The sequence below is a fragment of the Phaenicophaeus curvirostris genome, chromosome 1 (genome assembly GCF_032191515.1).
Source record: "Phaenicophaeus curvirostris isolate KB17595 chromosome 1, BPBGC_Pcur_1.0, whole genome shotgun sequence".
Classification (NCBI taxonomy): Eukaryota; Metazoa; Chordata; class Aves; order Cuculiformes; family Cuculidae; genus Phaenicophaeus; species Phaenicophaeus curvirostris.
In genome coordinates this window covers 195,463,878-195,482,633 of record NC_091392.1, presented here as the reverse complement: position 1 = coordinate 195,482,633, position 18,756 = coordinate 195,463,878, and the positions used below count along the sequence as shown (strand labels likewise).

At 40.0% G+C, this 18,756-nt stretch overlaps 1 protein-coding gene across 1 annotated transcript in view; it reads left to right on the top strand.

Moving 5' to 3' along the window:
• The window catches only part of NOX4 (NADPH oxidase 4), a 107,014-nt gene that overhangs the window by 78,569 nt on the left and 9,689 nt on the right, over positions 1-18,756 (top strand). Inside the window, exon 14 of the mRNA XM_069883314.1 lies at positions 16,668-16,787. Coding sequence (XP_069739415.1) covers positions 16,668-16,787 — 120 coding nt within the window. The remainder of the gene's footprint in view (positions 1-16,667; positions 16,788-18,756) is intronic.

Here is an 18,756-nt window from a genome sequence, read left to right as displayed (position 1 = left end):
GGTAGACTTTAAGCTTTTGGTGATAATCAGGGGCAGTAGGTTGATCTAACAGCCTTCCTCTGTCTCTTCTGAGGAATAACTAGGAGATCTAGGCTGTGGAATGTGAACTAGAGCACCCTGAATTGTGCATCCCCAAGAAAAAATGTATGTCAACCACGTTTCATGGAGGAAGATGTCTCAGCATCTAGGCTAGAACTTAGCCCAGGAGTATATTTCAAATCTTAAAAATTGGCAGTGGTAGAAAATCCATTTCTTCCTGCCTTATGTTATTTCAGCTGCTGGTTATCCTCAGTCACAGGGACCAGAGTTGGCTACTAGGATATTGTGCCCTGTGGCCCAAAGGAAGTTCTATGACCACATCAAGTGGTTTGTAAGAATCACAAGTGCTTTTGAATGGCCAGACAGCTGGCAGCTGGAAAACATTGTTAGCAGCTGCAGAGCATCAATGGCCCATCATATTAGCTGCCAGATCCTTTCTGAGTGTTGACTAATCAGCTGCTCGAGGTGCTCATGAACAGAATTGGAGACAGAAGTAGATAAGTCCTAACACAAAAGCCGCTCAAATGAAAGATAAATTCTGAGTTGTTGGATAGCAAAGACAAATTGGGTAACATTCAGAGTTCCAGGTTGTTGTTTTTTTAGTAGAAGAATTTTGTGTGTTACAAATTTGTTCTGAAAATTACCAGTCTAAGCATCTGCACCTCAAGTGAAGTGTTACATGTGTTTAGCGAGGTGCCTAGCAATGTTTTTCCTTGATATCATGAATGTAGTGACACTTTTTACTCCTGCCAGAGCTATGACAGAATCCCTGTGTTGTAGGCACCCACCAGCAAGCAAAGATACTTAAATCATTTGCTTTAGAGCCTAGTAGCTTTCGTGTGACACTTTGCTTTATGACTTAATTATCCATTGTTGTCAAGCTATCTTTGTTCTATGGGGTTTAAAGTGAGTTTGTGTACAGCTGAAACTCATTTAGAATCAAACTCTGCAAGGAACTTCTGTCATTCCTCTAGAAGCTTTTATAAAACAAAATTGCTTCATACTCCAAAAAAGCCACACAGGTGCAGGGTCAGTCCTCCTACCACAAATCCACTTGACCAGTGTGGAAACAATAACGTATACTACAGCGTATAGAGTTGTGGTGTCTGTGTCCTCTCTGGTTTCAAGAAGCACTTCAAATTGCCTGAGCATTTCTGAGGCGCATCATGATGTTACCTAAGGATATCATAGCTTTCTGTTTTCCTTCACTGCATATCATATCTTTACCCCATAAAATAGTTTTTTGTAGCAATCATTTATATACATTACCATTAGTGTTTTCTAGTATGGAAATGTTTAAGGTATAATGAATTCTTCTTTTAGACAAATCACCATAAAAGATTTGACTTCTTTCTTGTACTGATTTCCCTCTGCTAAACCAACTCTAAATGTCTTAAAATAGATTCAGTTGTCCTCTTTTACATAGATGGCTGAAGCTTCCTAAACAATATTCAAAATGCAGACCTTCCCCTTTCTGAGGGGATGCAAACACTTTTATTTCTAATGTTTTCTTCGAAATAAAGGTGTTTGCATCCCCTCAGAAATCTCAGAAGACTTTGAAATCTATTGGGGATGTGTGTGTGTGTTTGCCATATTTTTTTATGTTACAAGGGAAAATAAAGTGATGGACTTTGTCAGTGACAATTTCTCCATCACATGATGCTAATACCAGAGGAAGGCCAAATCAATGGTGGCTGAAGTAGGCCATTTACTTTCTTGTGCTTCATCCCCAGATCTATTTTCAGCTTCTATGAGGCAAATCATGTAGATTAAATGTTTGCTTGTGAAGATGTTATAAGTCTGATGTACCAGGCTTTTGTGCACTGTGAAGATGAAACTCTGTGATCTGAAGAACATACCAAGAGTGTTTCCTTCCACTGCAGTTCTAGGATTTCAGCTAATTGCTCCATCCATGTTTGAAATGTATTAGAGAGATCCTGCTCACTTGGCTCAAATCTAGGAAAACAGCACTTTGTTCAAGCTGGTATAAGATAAAATCTAGCAGACTTGTGAACTGAAACCAGGCTTTCCTTAAATTTTTAGTAGAACCTGCAAGAAAGACTAGAACATACCAAAATCCGTTGGTTATGGCAATACCATAGGCAAGTCCGTTGCTGTGCTAGTGTTTTTGAGTGAGAAGGGCAGGGGCTGCTGTCCTGAAGGATCACAGCTGATCTGAAGAATGTAAAAGCCGTTGGTTAGATATTTCAGTTATGTCCAAATGAAATGCTATGCTACTTTCCCTCCAGAAAGAGCAAACTTTCTGTGAAGGACAATCATTATGTGACAGCCCCTCTGTCAACCCTTTTTTGTTTCAAGGAGTAAACATGAAATTTTGCTTCAACTCTCATATGTCAAATTAGCTAGTGAACTGAAGAAAGAGAAAAAATTCTAATATAAGTTTAGTTTCTGAGTGGCTTGAAGGGGAGTAGTGATGCTGTATATTGTGTGGTTTGATGGGGAGGATAGAAGGAGTGAGGAATGGAGGGTAAGGAGGAGGAAAAGACAGATGTAGTTTTCAGTTTTGTGCACAGTTCACACATTGCATGGAGAAAGATACCTTAACTCAAAAGAGCAGTTTGCCTTATGGTATCAGCAAAGCAAAACAAAATGAGTGCATAGGGCTCTGATTGTAATGAGAGCCTCTGGGCACTGCACTTCCGTGACAGGCAAGTGATGCTGGTATGGACAGACAACTTGAGCTCCTTCTGTCTTATGTTTTGGAGGAGAGTTTAAGGAATGTCTTGCTAATTTATTTGTGGATTGCTGTGTCCCCAGGAGAAAACAGTCTGTGAGTTTGGCATCTCCATGGCTTCTTTCATCCATGGTGCTATAGCCCGTATTTGAGCATTTAATTCCAAGCTCTGAAGTGCAGCAGATGGTCTGTCCCCTGGGGCTCAGCCCTTGCTTTCATCTTTCAGAGTCACCACAAGCAGCAATTCTGAGATGGGGAACTTATGCAGCTTCCCCTGCCCCATCTGCAGCAGTACTTTGCTGCTTAAGTGTATTTTTCATGTGAGTGTATATATACATTATGCCTGCACATTAGTAGATGGCAGTAACTACCTATGCAGTGGCTGATGGTTAACTTTTCTTTTCCTTGGTGCAGGTTTGCACTGCAATTAAAAAAATCCACTTCTTGTGGTTTAAGCTGGCAGGTAGCTAAACCCCCCCCCAGCCATTTGCTCCCTCCTCCCTCAGTGGGATGGGGGAGAGAATTGGGGCAAAGAGTAAAACTCATGAGTTGAGATAAGAACAGTTCAATAGGACAGAAAGTGGTGATTATAATAATAATAACAACAAAAGAAGTAGTAGTAGTAGTAATAATAATATTATTAATAACAATAAATATACAAAACAAATGATGCATGGCACAATTGCTCATCACCTCTGACTGATGGTCAGCTAGTTCCCAAGCTGCAGTTTCCCCAGCCAGCTTTCCCTAAATATATACTGAACATGACATCATATGGTATGGGATTGCCCTTTGGCCAGTTTGAGTCAGCTGCCCTGACAATGTCCCCTCCCAGCTTCCTGTGCGCCACCATCTTCTCATTAGCAAGCCAGTACGAGAAGCTGAAAAGTCCTTGACTCCATAGCAACTAAAACATCAGTGTATTATCAACATTGTGCTAAATCCAGAACATAACACCATACCAGCTGCTATACAGAAAACTAACTCTATCCCAGCTGGAACCAGGACACCACTTAAAGGGACTGGTGCAAACAGCAGTTATCAAAATTTGGGTTTGCTCTTTCAAGTCTTTTGATAGCAAAATAGAGCAGGTTGGCTGAAAGCAACTCTAAAAGCTGAAGAAATCAATTTATCTCTGCATTGGCTATTCGAGATGTACATCGTAATGAACCCTCCTTACTGAATTAAATTTGTTGTTTGTTATATGGTCCTGCACTCAGATTGTGGCATCAGTGAACGCTGCACCATGTACGCATGTTTTTTTGGCAATTAAGAGTCAATCAAGTTTGACTCATTCTTTTGTTCAGACCTTCTTATGATATCCAAGGAGAGGGGTTATGACTGAGTCGTTTGCCATCTATTAAAGAGTGTCTTGATTTTGCTAAGTCTGGGGGATCTGTTTTAATCTGCACTTAAAGATGCCATGGAAGATAAAAGTTCAAGGGACATTGCACCATAAAACTTGTTCAGACAAAAAAATATATTAAAAATGCTTCTAAAACCTTCATGGTTTTAAACAAAAAATATTTGGTCACTGGTGGTAAAAAAAACCCCTATGCGCTCAAGTGTATCAAGACAAGGGGCAATGGCCTCAAGCTGCGCCAGGGGAGAGTCAGACTGGACATCAGGGAAATATTTTTCACAGAAAGTGTTATCAGGCACTGGCAGAGGCTGCCCAGGGAGGGGGTTGAGTCCCCAGCCCTGGAGGGGTTTAAAAGGTGGGTAGACAAGGTGCCCAGGGACATGGTTTAGTGTTTGATAGGAATGGTTGGACTCAATGATCCATGAGGTCTTTTCCAACCTGGTGATTCTATGATTCTATGATTTGATCACTGTCATGTAAGGTTAAACAAATTGATGAAATACAATTAACAAAGAAATAACAGGGCTAGTGCCTTTATCCACAGTCATCTTTACCCTTTCTTTCACTTGTTTGTCTTGGCAAGACTTTTCTGGTAAGATAGGAAGCTACCTCTTAACTTTTCTTATACTGTGTTATCAGTCAGATCTGCAGATAAAAGCCATCAGTTAGGCAGAGAACCATAAAACAGTGAATCTGTAGAAACGCTCTTTTGAGTAATGGTGTCCTTCCTTTCCTTGTATTTATTCATTAAGGACTGTGATTCATATATTGATGGGTTTATGACCATTATAGATATACCTATGGGCCTCATAGCCTTTTACTTAAGTCATCGTTACAATGCTCTTCTCCATTTGAGAAATATAACTATTCCTGTGTAACAGGCAGGCGATGTTACACAGTGTCGAACTGATTTACCTGAGTTCTCTTAAGGAAGATATGGCAGAGGGTGGATTGGATCCCAGCACAGCACCTGAGTTGCTGCATTTATCCTTCCTATGTGTGCTTTTTGTGAAGTTTCTTCTCCAAGGGTAGAAGTACCTTTTGATTAGTGACCTTTGGGTGCTTTCATGGTAGGTATAGCAGTGGTGACAATAGAAACATGGTGGTTTAGCAAATGGTTGATGCATGCAACCATTAGGAAAAACATAAATGCAGTTTCAGAATCTCAAAACAGAACAACCATAAAGTATTTTGCTGTCAGTCCAATATTTACACTTTTTAAAAATTGCAATTGTTAAGGGAACCCTTAAAAAGAAAGTGGAACACCTAAATGACTGACCACATCTGATGGGTACAGAATGAGGTCTTCAAAAAATGAGGTTTTATAGATGCACAAAACCTAGAGAATTGGGATTTCACCCACTGTTTACTGTGTATGTCCTGATGTATTCACTTGCAAATATATGAAACACAGCAGGACAAACAGTAAAAAGTAGACTTGGTAATGTATCTACTTGTATAGTGGATATCTGCTTGACAGTATACCTTTCAGTCCTATAGAACTAAATCCTGGTATCGTGGAATTCAGTGGAATTTTGCCATTTGACTTGTTCTGGAATCAGATTTTTTTTAGAGAGAGAATTTAGCAAAATACTGTCTAAATAAGAATAGAGCACTGTATTAAGAAGAAAAAAATGTAAAAGTTAGTGCTGGCAGGTGGCAAGCAGCAAATAATTCTTAAGCAGACAGTTTTAAAAGGGGTGAGGTATCAAATATGTAGTAATTAATTTGTTCTTTTCAATATATCAAGTAATGAATGACAAGGAGGGCAATGTAAACACCAAGTTAATTAAATCCTATGATGTTATTGGGCCAGAGAGGATAGTATATTTCAGAGCAGATGGACTGAAATTTCTGAATGATTTGGCAAATTTCAGGTGGTGGGTGGAAGAAAAGGAAAATGAGTTGGGATAAGCGTAAATGGAATTAAAACATTCAAGGGATGAAAAATTCTTTGTTTTGAATAATCCAAGAGGCCAGAAGGCTGTAGAGAGGCATCTTTGAGTACGTAGAAAGGTAATATTATAATAATGACACTACCACCTATGAATAATGATGCCATTATATAGAGCCTTGGCAGGACTGAAATTGGAACACCACAGACAATAATGGGCTGTTCTGTGTTAAAAACAGAACCTGAAATAGGAAGTTGGAGTGTATTCAGAGAAAAAAACTGAAGAGGACAAGAGTCTCAGGGTTAGATTGAGATCATCTATGATGTAATGCAATGTATTCTCTTGATAAGCTTCTGCCTTGTAATCCATACACAGACTCATCTATAGCTTTATGCTGACTTCAGAAATTTCTGATGTTTCTGACCATCGCTGAACATCTGGAAGCCATTTGAAGTTGACTTCTTATTATCTTGCAAATGTCACTCCTCAGCTGTCTGAGCAATATTTAGAGGATTTCTTTCTAGGCTTTCTGGCTGCTAAATTCATACAAAGATATTTTGCACTCCCCCAAACCAATAATTATTTGTTTCATAAAGCTGCCCTGAAGGGCACCTTCGCCTGCAGACACATTCACCAGCCTGTATAGGATGTGAAGCTCATGGAGAACATCTTTCCTTAAAGTGTAGCTGTGAGAGAGATTTCCTTACAAAGAGCTTTCCAGAGAAAACATGGGCTTCTGAGTGGACTAAATTGCTTTGCTTGCCTAAACGTATACTCCAGGAGAGAAAAGGGTCAGCAATGAGAGAAATTTTTCTTGAGGGTTTATTGCATTTTAGGGACCATATTTGTGCTTAGGTTTACTATATATTGGAGATCTCATTTTATTGCAGGATCGACCACTTCATTCCAACTGCCAAATTTGTTGTGCAATTTGTCCTTTTTATTTTTTTCTTCCTATTCTTTTCATTTTCAGTTCTTCATCTCTATTTAGTCTAGTCCAAACAGCCTGAGCAGGCTGCCTTTGGAGTAAATTGTGATATGCCTGGCCTTGTCATCAGGTTGATCTGATGCCAACCACATTTTCCAGCATTCTAGTCTGCTGCTTCTCTCCTCCCCTTTTGTTTCTGCAACAACCAAGTGAGGATTTTAATTTCTTCACTTGTCACTGTTGGGATTTGTCAGCAAGTGCCAACTTTTCTTTCCCCAGCCTTAAGGTGTATTTGAGCTTAACTGGGAAAGCCTACTGACTTTTAACCACAGTGTGGTTATGTAGTTAGAGTGGTTGTCTTCTTCCCCTAGTCTACTCTGTCAAAAAAAAGTTTTTTTGACCTTTCGTATAATGTCCCCCCCGCAAGCATATTTCTAAGTGCAAGGGTGAGTGACTACTACATCTCCTATATGGACTAAGTGTCAGGCTTTCCTGAATCCTAAACTTCCATGCAGACTTTTTACTTAACTAGAAAATGCCTAAACCCTGGCTGAGGGGAGTGCACTAGAACTCCAGTGCTAGTTAATATGTAAAAGAGGTGTGAAAAACTTGAATCAGTGTCTGAAATCTGCAAGCCAGTTGCATGAGTATGTTTCAAGCTCTCCCAAGTATTATATAGTGCCCTGAGGTACTGATGCTGCAGGTATTTCCACTGACATGGGGACATGGGATATCCTATCTTAGTGGGTATAATTTACCAAGTGAAGAAGACGGCTCAGTGCTAGTATCAGCACTGTCTGTGAGAAGGATCCATGTCACCTGCTAGGTGGTAGTTCTGAGATGACAACCAAAGGGAACAGTATAGGCACAAAGAAGCTTCCTGTAAATACTGAAAGAGACAAAAGGTCAAATACAGAAGTGTATTACTCTAAAGCAGAAATACCATCTGCAGTGAGATGGACAGATAACTACTGAGGGAATGAATGAGTTATGGAGAAACATGCCACGTGTTCAATCTTCTTATGGTTGCTGATCCGCCGCATCTTATCACTTAATGATGCAACAGACTAAATTTTCAAAAGATTAATTACAGTAGGTGGTACAGGCATTACAAACACTCTTTGCTTACTTTTACTAAGACAAAATTGGTTGGAGACAAATGTACAGAAAGTTAAAATGCTTAACAAAACAGACACTGCAGTTGGTAAGGAGATCAATGAAAAAATGGATTTCTCAGTATAATAAAATTAAATAATGTGTGATCTTTAATCAAAGAAATACATTTTGGAAACATTTTATAAAATGACAGTAAAAAGGCTGCCATGGTGAAGAATTAATACAACATTAATTAAGAAGATTGACCCAAGAATTTTGTAGAGAAACTACATGTACTTTCAGAGAACAAAGTTGTCTTTATACATAATTATACTTGATTCTAGTCCTTACAGTGGTTTTACAGATCTTTTTAATGAAGTCTAAACTGTTCCTTCTCCTCTGTGATAGTCAGCAATGAATAATAAGAAATACAGGCTCATCATAAATTCTTTAGGCGGTATTTAGACAGTTCTATTCATTTCTGAGGAAAACGGATTTGGTCTGAGAGATTACCCTCAGATTGCTCTAGGAGTTTTGAACAAGGAAGAATCATGCTTGCGAGTGTGTCCTTGAGTTGTACAAGTCTGTTTTCTGTTGCCTTCAGTGGAAGTTCTATCTCTACGGGTTTTTTGAAATCTTTATTCATAGAATCATAGAATAGTTAAGGTTGGAAGGGGCCTTAAAGATCATCTAGTTCCAACTCCTCTGCCATGGGCAGGGACATCCCACTAGATCAGGCTGCCCAAGGCCCCATCCAACCTGGCCTGAAGGTGCCAGCCCTCGGGTCATCTTTGTAGCCCTCTTCTGGACCTGTTCTAACAGTTCCATATCATTCCAATGTTGAAGATTCCAGGACTGGACACAGTACTACAGATGAGGTCTCACAAGAGAGGAATAGAGGGGCAGAATCAATTCCTTCGACCTGCTGGCCACGCTTCTTTTGATGCAGCCCAGGGTGCAGTTGGCCTCCTGGGCTGCGAGCACACGTTGCTAGCTCATGTTGAACTTCTCATTGACCAGCACTCCCCAAGTCCTTCTCTTCAAGGCAGCTCTCAATCACGTCAGCCCCCATCATGTACTGAAATTGGGGATTGCCCTGACCAGGTGTAGGACCTTGCACTTAGCCTTGTTGAACCTCATGAGGTTCTCACAGGCCCACTCCTCCAGCCTGTCCAGGTCCCTCTGGATGACATCCCGTCCTTCTTGTGTTGCAGCTACATCATTCAACTTGGTGTCATCTGCAAACTTGCTGAGGGTGCACTCGATCTTGCTGTCTATATCATCAAGGAAGATATTAAACAGCATTTGTCCCAGTACGGACCCCTGAGGGACACCACTTGTCATGGATCTTCATCTGGACTTTTAGCCATTGACCACTACTCTTTGAATATGACCATCCAACCAGTTTCTTATCCACTGTGCTGTCCACCCATCAAATGCATATCTCTCCAATTTAGAGAGGAGGATGTTGTGGGGGACCATGTCAAAGGCTTTACAGAAATCTAAATGGGTCACATCCATCAGTTTACCCATGTCCACGGCTGTGGTCAGCCCATCATAGAAAGCTACTAGGTTGGTCATACAGGATTTGCCCCGGTGAAGCCATGCTGGCTGCCATTAATCACCTCCATGTCTTCCATGTGCTTTAGCAGAGCTTCTAGGAGGATCTGTTCCATGGTCTTTCCAGGTGCAGAGGTGAGACTGACAGGTTGGTAGTTCCCAGGGTCATCTTTTATATCCTTTTGAAAAATGGGAAAAATATTATCCTTCTTCCAGTCACCAGGGACTTCTCCTGATTGCCATGACTTTTCAAATACCATGGGGAGTGGCTTGGAAACCACATTGACCAATTTGCTCAGGGCTCTGTGATGCATCTCATCAGGTCTCATAGACTTATATATGTTCAGCTTCCTCAGGTGGTCAAGAACTTGATCCTCCTCTACTATGGCCAGGGTTTACCCGCCTGGTCACCATCTTGCTGTCCCATGACCCAGGAGGGGTGAGGAGAGTGGTCATCAGTGAAGACTGAGGCAAAAAAGTTGTTGAGTACCTCAGCCTTCTCCTTGTCTGTTGATGTGAGGTCAACATTCCCAACCATCAGTGAGGGTAAATTCTCTTTAACCTTCCTCTTTTGATTGACATACACGTAGAAGCCCTTCTTGTTAGTCTTCCCTTGCCAAGTTCAGCTCCAGCTGCACCTTGGCCTTCCTGACATCATCCCTACACAACCTGGCAGTGTCCCTATACACGTCTCAGGTTACCCATCCTTGCTTGCACTGCCTGTGTAGTTCCCTCTTCTTCTTTAGTTTAACCAGTCATCTCTGGATCCTTGAAAGTATAATAAGCTTAAGAATGGGTGATTTCATTTTGTTTTGCCCAGCCAGGGAGAAATAAATGGAACTGAGTTGTACTAAAACCAATGCCTTATCTAGAATTTTTAAACTAATTATTTTTTTATAAGAAGAAAATCTATTACTAGTTGATTCTGTAGGGTTTTGAGCCATCTAGGTTGTTACAGTTGGATATTTCACCAACTGATAAAGTAAGCAACTTCTGTAGAAGAGAGAAAGAAAATTCTATGAGCTCTAGTACATATTGTAAGCATATGTTTGAAGTTAAAAGGAAAAAAAATATGAATAATCAATCAGAAATTATATCCCAGCTGTTAAAAAAAAAGGAGAGGGTTCCTAATGAAATCTGAATTAGAATCCTAATGTTTTTGTGCAAAGTAGTGTATAAAGTTAATTGGACCCACTGGGTTTTGCAAGTTAACTTGTCTAAGGGGCTGCTGTTGTCTTTAATGAAAACATCATCCTTCACAATGTCAGAAGAACATATGGGAATGTCTGATCTCACATGCCAGATGTCACATTTTATTGCACTTTAAAACCTTGAAAACCACTGTAGTTTCAGAAATCTGTACAAATCAAGGGTTATGTGCTTTTAGTGGTGGTTCTTCATCTGTAAATGTCTGTTGGTACTGAAATGCTGTCAATAATCACAAGCCCTCTGGGAAAATAGTGTCAGAATGTACACTTATTAATTGATATTTAAATAATGACATAAAGTGTCATATGTTGACTTGAAAAGATGAAGCAGCCATCTTGATTTTTGCTGCGCAAAATATTTGAAAATCTTCTGTAGGAGTAAATACATATTCTTTGAAAAATAAAATAATGTAATTTATTGTAGCTTGTTTTTTACTGAAAATTGTAAATTGAGATTTGGACTCTAAATTGGTCTGAAACACTTCTGTAGTCAGGTTTGCTTTCTGCAAGCCTACCATATGAAGAAATGCCTCTGATGTAAGTTTAAAGTTTACAGTGATTCTCCATTTATCTGTATTATCCTAGTGCCCCAAAAAAACAGTCAGGCATCAGGAAGCCATCCTGATACACACAATCACATAGCATTGACTATCCTGACCAAACCAACTTAAACTAGAAGAATAGGAGACAACAGATGGATATAATCAGACAGCAGAATTCAGGGAAACAGTGAGACAGTACTGGGCCAGAATACGACTGAGCTACGGCAAGCTCATTGGCAGCCTATCTACTGTCAACTTCTGGTTTATTGCTTATATATTAGAGGAAAGAGGAGTCTTAAGAAGGAATTTGGAGGAAGATAATGAAATAGTTCTGTAGATGTTTGTAGAGATTTCCTCCCAGGCATGAAGGGCAGTGTGGGAGGAACAGGAAGGCACTTGTTTGAATATTTATCACATGGTGGTGGAGGCTGGTGTTGTGGGTTATCATAGAATCATAGAATAACCAGGTTGGAAGAGCCCCACCGGATCATCGAGTCCAACCATTCCTATCAAACACTAAACCATGCCCCTTAGCACCTCATCCACCCGTGCCTTAAACACCTCCAGGGAAGGTGACTCAACCACCTCCCTGGGCAGCCTGTTCCAGTGCCCAATGTCCCTTTCTGTAAAGAATTTTTTCCTAATGTCCAGCCTAAACCTCCCCTGGCGGAGCTTGAGGCCATTCCCTCTTGTCCTGTCCCCTGTCACTTGGGAGAAGAGGCCAGCACCCTCCTCTCTACAACCTCCTTTCAGAGGGAGGTGATGGCAAGAGATTTACAGCAGCAGAAGAGAGTAAGGAGATTGTTGCAGCCATCAGATGGTTGGTTCCTTGGAGTTCTCAGGCTGTATCTGTCATGGCAGTACTGAAATGTGGTTTTAGTAGGACAAGTTAAAGAGAAGAATGAGTGTGGGGAGAGGGTTATTTACTTGATTTTACTTTGATTTTGGAGAACTTAATCTAAAATCTGTTGAAGTCAAATACATAAGCTTTTCATAGAGAATCAAGGAAGATATTCAGCTGCAGCCTAAGACATCTAAATGTAGGTGCCTGTGTGTAAACTAGATATCAAAGCTTTAGTTATGTCAGTGTCTGGTGTCTACTTGTCTTGGTCTGGATACAGGCACTTCAGGCTACATGTCTAGTGCCACATCAGTTCTCCTTGGCCTTCAGCGGCTATTCTAGAGGAGCACTGATCTCTAAGGTCCTGTTGAACTGAGTCATAAGAGAGCAATTCATCACATCCTGAATATTTCTTTAAGCTCCATTAACTGTATTGAGTACATCTCTTTGGACTATATCAGGGACTTACTAAGTATGCTTGCACAGAGATACCTACACCCAGGTTTTAATAACAAAGCTAAATACTGCTGAAGGATATATAATCTCATAATGCTAGATGAAATCCTTCCTTTGTTGACATTGTAAGAGTTTTGCTGCAAAGTTTAGTCAGACTAGGACTTGACCTTCTGTGCTTTTCGTAGTCCTTTCTATCCAAGCATTTTCTTTAGCTTGCGAGTGCCAATACTTGAATTAAAATTTCTTACAAGCTCTTGAATTAAGTCTCCTACACATCTGTTATTTCACTAATATCCCTGATAATGTCTAAAAGTATCTCCCAAAGAGCCTGGGAGATACAATGCAATATCAGCATCGCAGTTTGATGGTGAAGTACAAGATGCATTAAACTTTTCTAAGGGCACCTGTATGCTTCAGTAAACCATGGCATGAGGTCCAAGTCCAACAGAGATGTGCTAGGTGTCTCTACATGTCACTATGCAGTTCCTTATGGAAGATAACAACTTGAGCCTCAGAAGCTATACAGCTGCCTGTGTACCTGAGACAGTGTCCCTTGGATTAGGGACAGTAAGTGCAGTTGCATTGCCCAGCACTGGAACAAGCTGTCTTGGTGCTTGCTGAGATATTTCTGTACTGCCCTACTGTAGAATGTAAGTGTTCTTTAAAAAGAAAATGTGTTCACCAGCTATCTGTAAGATCCTTTTTAATAATTTCCTCTGCTATTTTTCATGATGTTTTCTGCTTTGAGGAGCTTTTTTTCTGTTTGTGAGCTAAGAAATTGCACCAGAATAACTGAGAGCACTCCTAAGACTGAAAATAAATGTGAAAAGAACAACTTGTTATTTGAATAAGTTTGTCTGAAGGGGGAATTTCTAAACTTTTAGGAAAAAAATCCATTCTCTTCCTTAATTAAGTTGAAGCCTGGGAGATAGGAGAGTATAGCATGGTAGTGTGATATATCTGGGGCATAGCTCAAGAAACAAATCATCATACCTCTCTTGGATTGTCTGTCTTTTTATTGCACGCAGTGAGGCTTTATTTGCAATGATTAACTACTTTTATGCAAAACTTTTCAGTACTAGGAAAGGAAAGGAGGAATATGTTGACAGGAAGTGAAAGCTGCATAATCTCTCCAAAAGTTCTTGACTGAATTGCTGCTCTGTTCATCACTGCTCTGTTTGATATGGCATCAAGAAAGTTTTTTTTATTTCACCGACTTGATTGAAAGAAGGATCAGTTCCTAACTGACCTCCTCCATCAGGGCTTGAGTCACACATTTCCTTTAGTTATAAAATATCCCCATGGTAAAATGAGATTAAATAGTGCATGGTTATGACATTCAACAAAGTCTTCCAGGGAGATCATGTTATCCTTGGAATGATTCTTTTCAGGCAGCCTTGTGGAGTGGGTTAACGGAGTAGCAATATTTCACCAGCTTGGAAACAGTGACTTCTGTCTGTTCTGTGCTGGGCCTCATGTGGGCACAGCAGGAGACCCTTGGCTCCTCTGCATTTGCTGTCCAAACAACTGCTTCTTACACACTCAGAGGGAGATATAATGGGCAGATAGAAATATTTTGCAAGCCAGATGGGACTAATGGGCCACAAACTGGAGCAATCTGACCAAAATTCATATTTAATTGAAGGTTGTTTCTTGAATTTCTGGCTTGAATTACACACTGTGCTTGAGTGCTTTGCAGTGACCAGATCTAGTTTTGCATGTTTCAACTGCTGATCGTGTCAGTGATATTCAGTGGCACTCAGACTTCCCTGGAATTGCTTAGTCCGTTCTGAGATCAGACAAACATACATATTTCACTTAGTTCTCAAGTAGACTTAAGTGGCATGCATACAGTATGTGTCGACTGTCACATCCCCTGTGGAAATTTCTGGGAAAATCACCTTTGCTAGTTTGCTTTTGGCTTTTTTTTTTTTTGTTTGTGTTTTTCCCCAAAAATGTTGGCTTTGAGTCTCTATATTCAAATAAAAGTTTGTGCTGCTTGTGCAAAATGCAAGGAATTTCCCTCAGGCCTGTGCTTATGCCCTTTATACCTTTAAGAGCAATTCTCCAGATTTCATCAGCTAGGCAGGATCTGATTAGGATAATGTATGTATAAGAAGTATGCCAGGAATGACAGTGCACTTCAAGTGGTGGTATTTGTTATCTAGTATTTTTTTTTTCCCCTACACATATCCCCAAATTAGATCTCTGCTGAGATCACCTGTGCAGTCCTGTCAAAATATCCCCCGGACCAGATTAGTAATGACCTGCTCCTCTACATTTCCCCTGTTGCTTATTTAAATAAGATATGCTCTTTTACCTCCTCAGTCAAATGATAGTGCAGCTTTTATAGGATCTCTTAAAGCTGCTGCGCTAGCAGTGGTATAATTTCATTAGTGGAGAATAAACTGTTATTAAGCAAATATGATATAAAGTGTTAAATAATAGGAAATATTTAATTAGAAGACACTAAAAATTCTGTTTGTATTGTAGGCACGTGTCTAGTTAAGTTTTTCTTGGCCCCATTGTGCAAAAGAATTTATCTGTCCTAAGTACGGAGTGTATTTGTTTTTTTCTAGTATTCTCATTGTGGTGGTACTAACACACCTGACATTGAAAAGCTTTGAGATTCTCCAAAAGAACATTTGTAGAACACTGCAGTGACTTCAGAATACAAAGACAGAAATAAGAATAAGCATATTTAGCTTGCAGATTAAGTAGTTATGAATATCAATGAGGAATTTTGGTTATTTAAATCGGTCTACTGCCAGTACTTCCAATGTTTTCTGGTGGCTGTGGCTGGCTCAGTGTCTTCTCCCTTTCTCTCCTGGTAGGACGAAAAGAAGGGAATTTATAAGATAGGGCATAGTTAAGGACCATCCTGTTTGCCTCCAGATCCATCAGAAAGTAGATGCTTATCTGTGTTTAGTTAAGACACAGTAGAAGGACCCTAGCATACGAGGTATTAAGATGTCAGCAATAGCAGACATCAAAAATAAATTTCCTAGAAAGGACCATATTGGCCAAAAGCACCCAGAGAAGATGTCTTGATTGTTAAGATGCCGTGGGCTCGACCATAAAACTAGAAGAAATAAGATCTGATTGAGAACTTAAGATTTGAGGGCTAAGATTCAGTAAGATATGCAGTTGGTGTTCCATAAATAAAATAAGAGGTATGTGAATCTTATTAGAGGTATTACAGCCAATACATTTTGAGCTGTCTATGTATGACCTGTGTCAGACTTGCAGCAGTGTAGGAAATGTTTGGAGGTCAAACTTTTGAAGTTTGAATGGGCACCTAAAAGCCCATTTTTAAGTTATTGTCAACTGAATTTCCAACAGTATCTGAAGTATTAAAAATGGGTTGGAAATAGGACTCAGTCTCCTAAATGATCTTTAAAAACAGGTAGACAAAACTGTTGTAAGAATTAGAGGCATAAGTCTAAGAGGGCTGGGATAGGTCCCATTCCCAAGGGTCTAGATCAGAAATGAAGGAGTAGATAGATGTTAATTTCTTCCTTTTGCTCACTGCAGGATGGATAGGTGTTATTTCTTCTTTATTCCCTGGAGACCTTTGAAAAGCATTATGACAAGTCATGAAAAATAGATTTTGTATCCCTTTGTCCGTCTTGGCTGTTTCTGATGTTCAAGAGGTAAACCTCCTAGGAAGGGCTAGCCAAAGAGCCTTCCTGCTCATGATGCATCAAGTTGTTATTGTTACTAGTGCAGCATTTTCTTACCCCTCTAATACCAGACACAAAGAGCAGTCATAATTTAGTCACCGCCACTTGTCTGATTAAAGAATGGTTTGTCTAATTATGGAATGTACCAAAAGATTTCATATAACAGTTTTTCATACCACTTGTATATTGGTTTCTCTCCACATAAAGCTTTCCAGGAAAAAGTTTTAATAGTCTGCATCCTAAGACTAATAAAAACTTGAAACAAATTCTTTGTAGGATGGGAATTCCAGCCTGCTTTTCTTTCCCCTCTTCTCTGACTTTAGCAGCTTTCTATAAAAGTGTTCTTCTTGCTTTTTGTGCAGGCTGTATGTGGATGGACCTTTTGGAAGTCCCTTTGAGGAATCCCTGAACTACGAGGTCAGCCTCTGTGTGGCTGGAGGTATTGGAGTTACACCATTTGCATCAATACTCAACACACTGCTGTAAGCAAGCTTAAACCTTTTGAAGCCATTTTTGCTCCAATTTACCATTGAATCGTATGTCAGAAAGACTTCTATTAGGTTAACATAAGTGAATGATTTCTTGGAGAGAGGTAGAGGACTAGTATGTCCCCTGAAGAGCATAAATCACATCATTCAGGATTTGTATCGCAAAGAGTCATAGAACGATAGAATGCCCTGAGCTGGAAGAATCATTGAGTCCAACTCATGTCCCTGCATAGGACAACTCCAAAATTCACATCACATGTCTGAAGGCATTGCCCAAATGCTTCTTGAATACTGTCAGGCTTGGAGATGTGACTATTTGAGTTGAGGATTGTGTCAGTTGTACCAGTAATGCACCTGAGCTGGGGTAGTGTCACTAACCTTTATATCCTGTCACCAGCCTAGCCTGTGATTCATGTAGTCACAGCGCTTCAGCTAGACTTGTTCCCCTAATCCCAGCTGCGATGAGGCTATAGAGTTGTCAAAGCGCTTCTGCTGGAAGCACAGGGCCAGCTTTCCTGCTGTGTTTCACTCCTGTAAATGAGTAAGCGTAAAGTTTTAGAGAAAAAGGATCAGCTTGGATTAAGATATCATTCAGATTTTTAACTCCATTTGAAAAGTTTAAATTTTAGGTATGCCTTTTTCTTTGCTTTATTTTTTTCCTTGTTTCTTTGTTTGTTTTTTAAACTTAAATCTTTTTGTAATTCTATTCAGACCAAGACTTTCACCTCTTGTTTCTCTTTCACATTTTCAAAATGGTTCCCTCCAAATCTTATGCTATTTGAAATAGGCGTGATTTTATGGTTACAACTGATTTTTTTCTTTTTTTTTTTTTTGCTAAATTATTGGCTAAAAGCTCCAATCACAGGTTGAGCACCCCTGTTGCATAGGCACTTTAAAAAAAGCCAACAAAAGCAGCAAACCTTCCCTGAAGTGTTGAAAGGTTAGCTGGCTTTGAGAGGATTCTACAATGCACTACTGGAGCATTTGTTCTAAGATGAACATTCCAATGGCAAGCTCTAACTCTGGAGTGCAGTTAAAGCTGGGATTTTAGATGCTGTGCATGTTCTGCTGTCCTTGATCTGGGCTGGGTCTGGCAGCGCTGCGTGCTTCTGAAAATTATCAGCCCCACATCTCTCATTGTGCTGCAGCCTTAAAAGACCATCTTGGGCTCCTTTATTTTCTTTTCCTCAGAGTGTATTGATCATCCTCTCAAAAAGAAGATACATTTTTGCTGAAAGCCTGGGGCTTAGGTGGATAAGATAACCACTTTCCTCATGATGGATTATCCTTGACAGTGCTTAGCAAAAATGTGCCAGGTGATTATGACTATGACGGGCCAGCAGCAGGTAATGAGATGTTTGCCTCTACCATTCTATTTTCAGAGGCTGTAGGAACTTGCAGAGATACTTCCATAGCAGGTTTGTGTGCAAAAGCTTTTGCAATGTCCATTTATCAGGAAAAAGCCATAAATGGGCTTCCAAACAGTCAATCCTATAACTTATCATTCTAGCAATCTTCCCTTTGTGCACTGTAATATTATACAGGGGAATCAATCTGTGATTCTGGGAAAAAGTAACAGTCTAAGCCTGCTTTCCTTCTTGGTATTGGAACATCAACAAAACACTGGTTTAGCGGATGATCTGTCGGTTGTCTTCGCCCTAGCTTAGAACATACTGTACTCTCCAGTCTTAAAGCACCTTTTTTTCTCTTTATGGGCAGTTTACGTGAAGGTGAATTCTCAGCCCTTTACATGACGCTGAGAATGTCTCCATCCTTGCTCCTCAGGCTTACAGTGAAGGTTAGGGACGTGGGGAGATAAGACAGTGATTGGAGTAATCACTTAGGTACACCTATTAAAACAATACCCGTGCTGGATATGCCAGCAACTGTAGAGTTTGAAATAATGCACAATGGATGTGGTGAGATGCAGCATGAAACTTTTTGACTAGGATTTGCTTCTGGG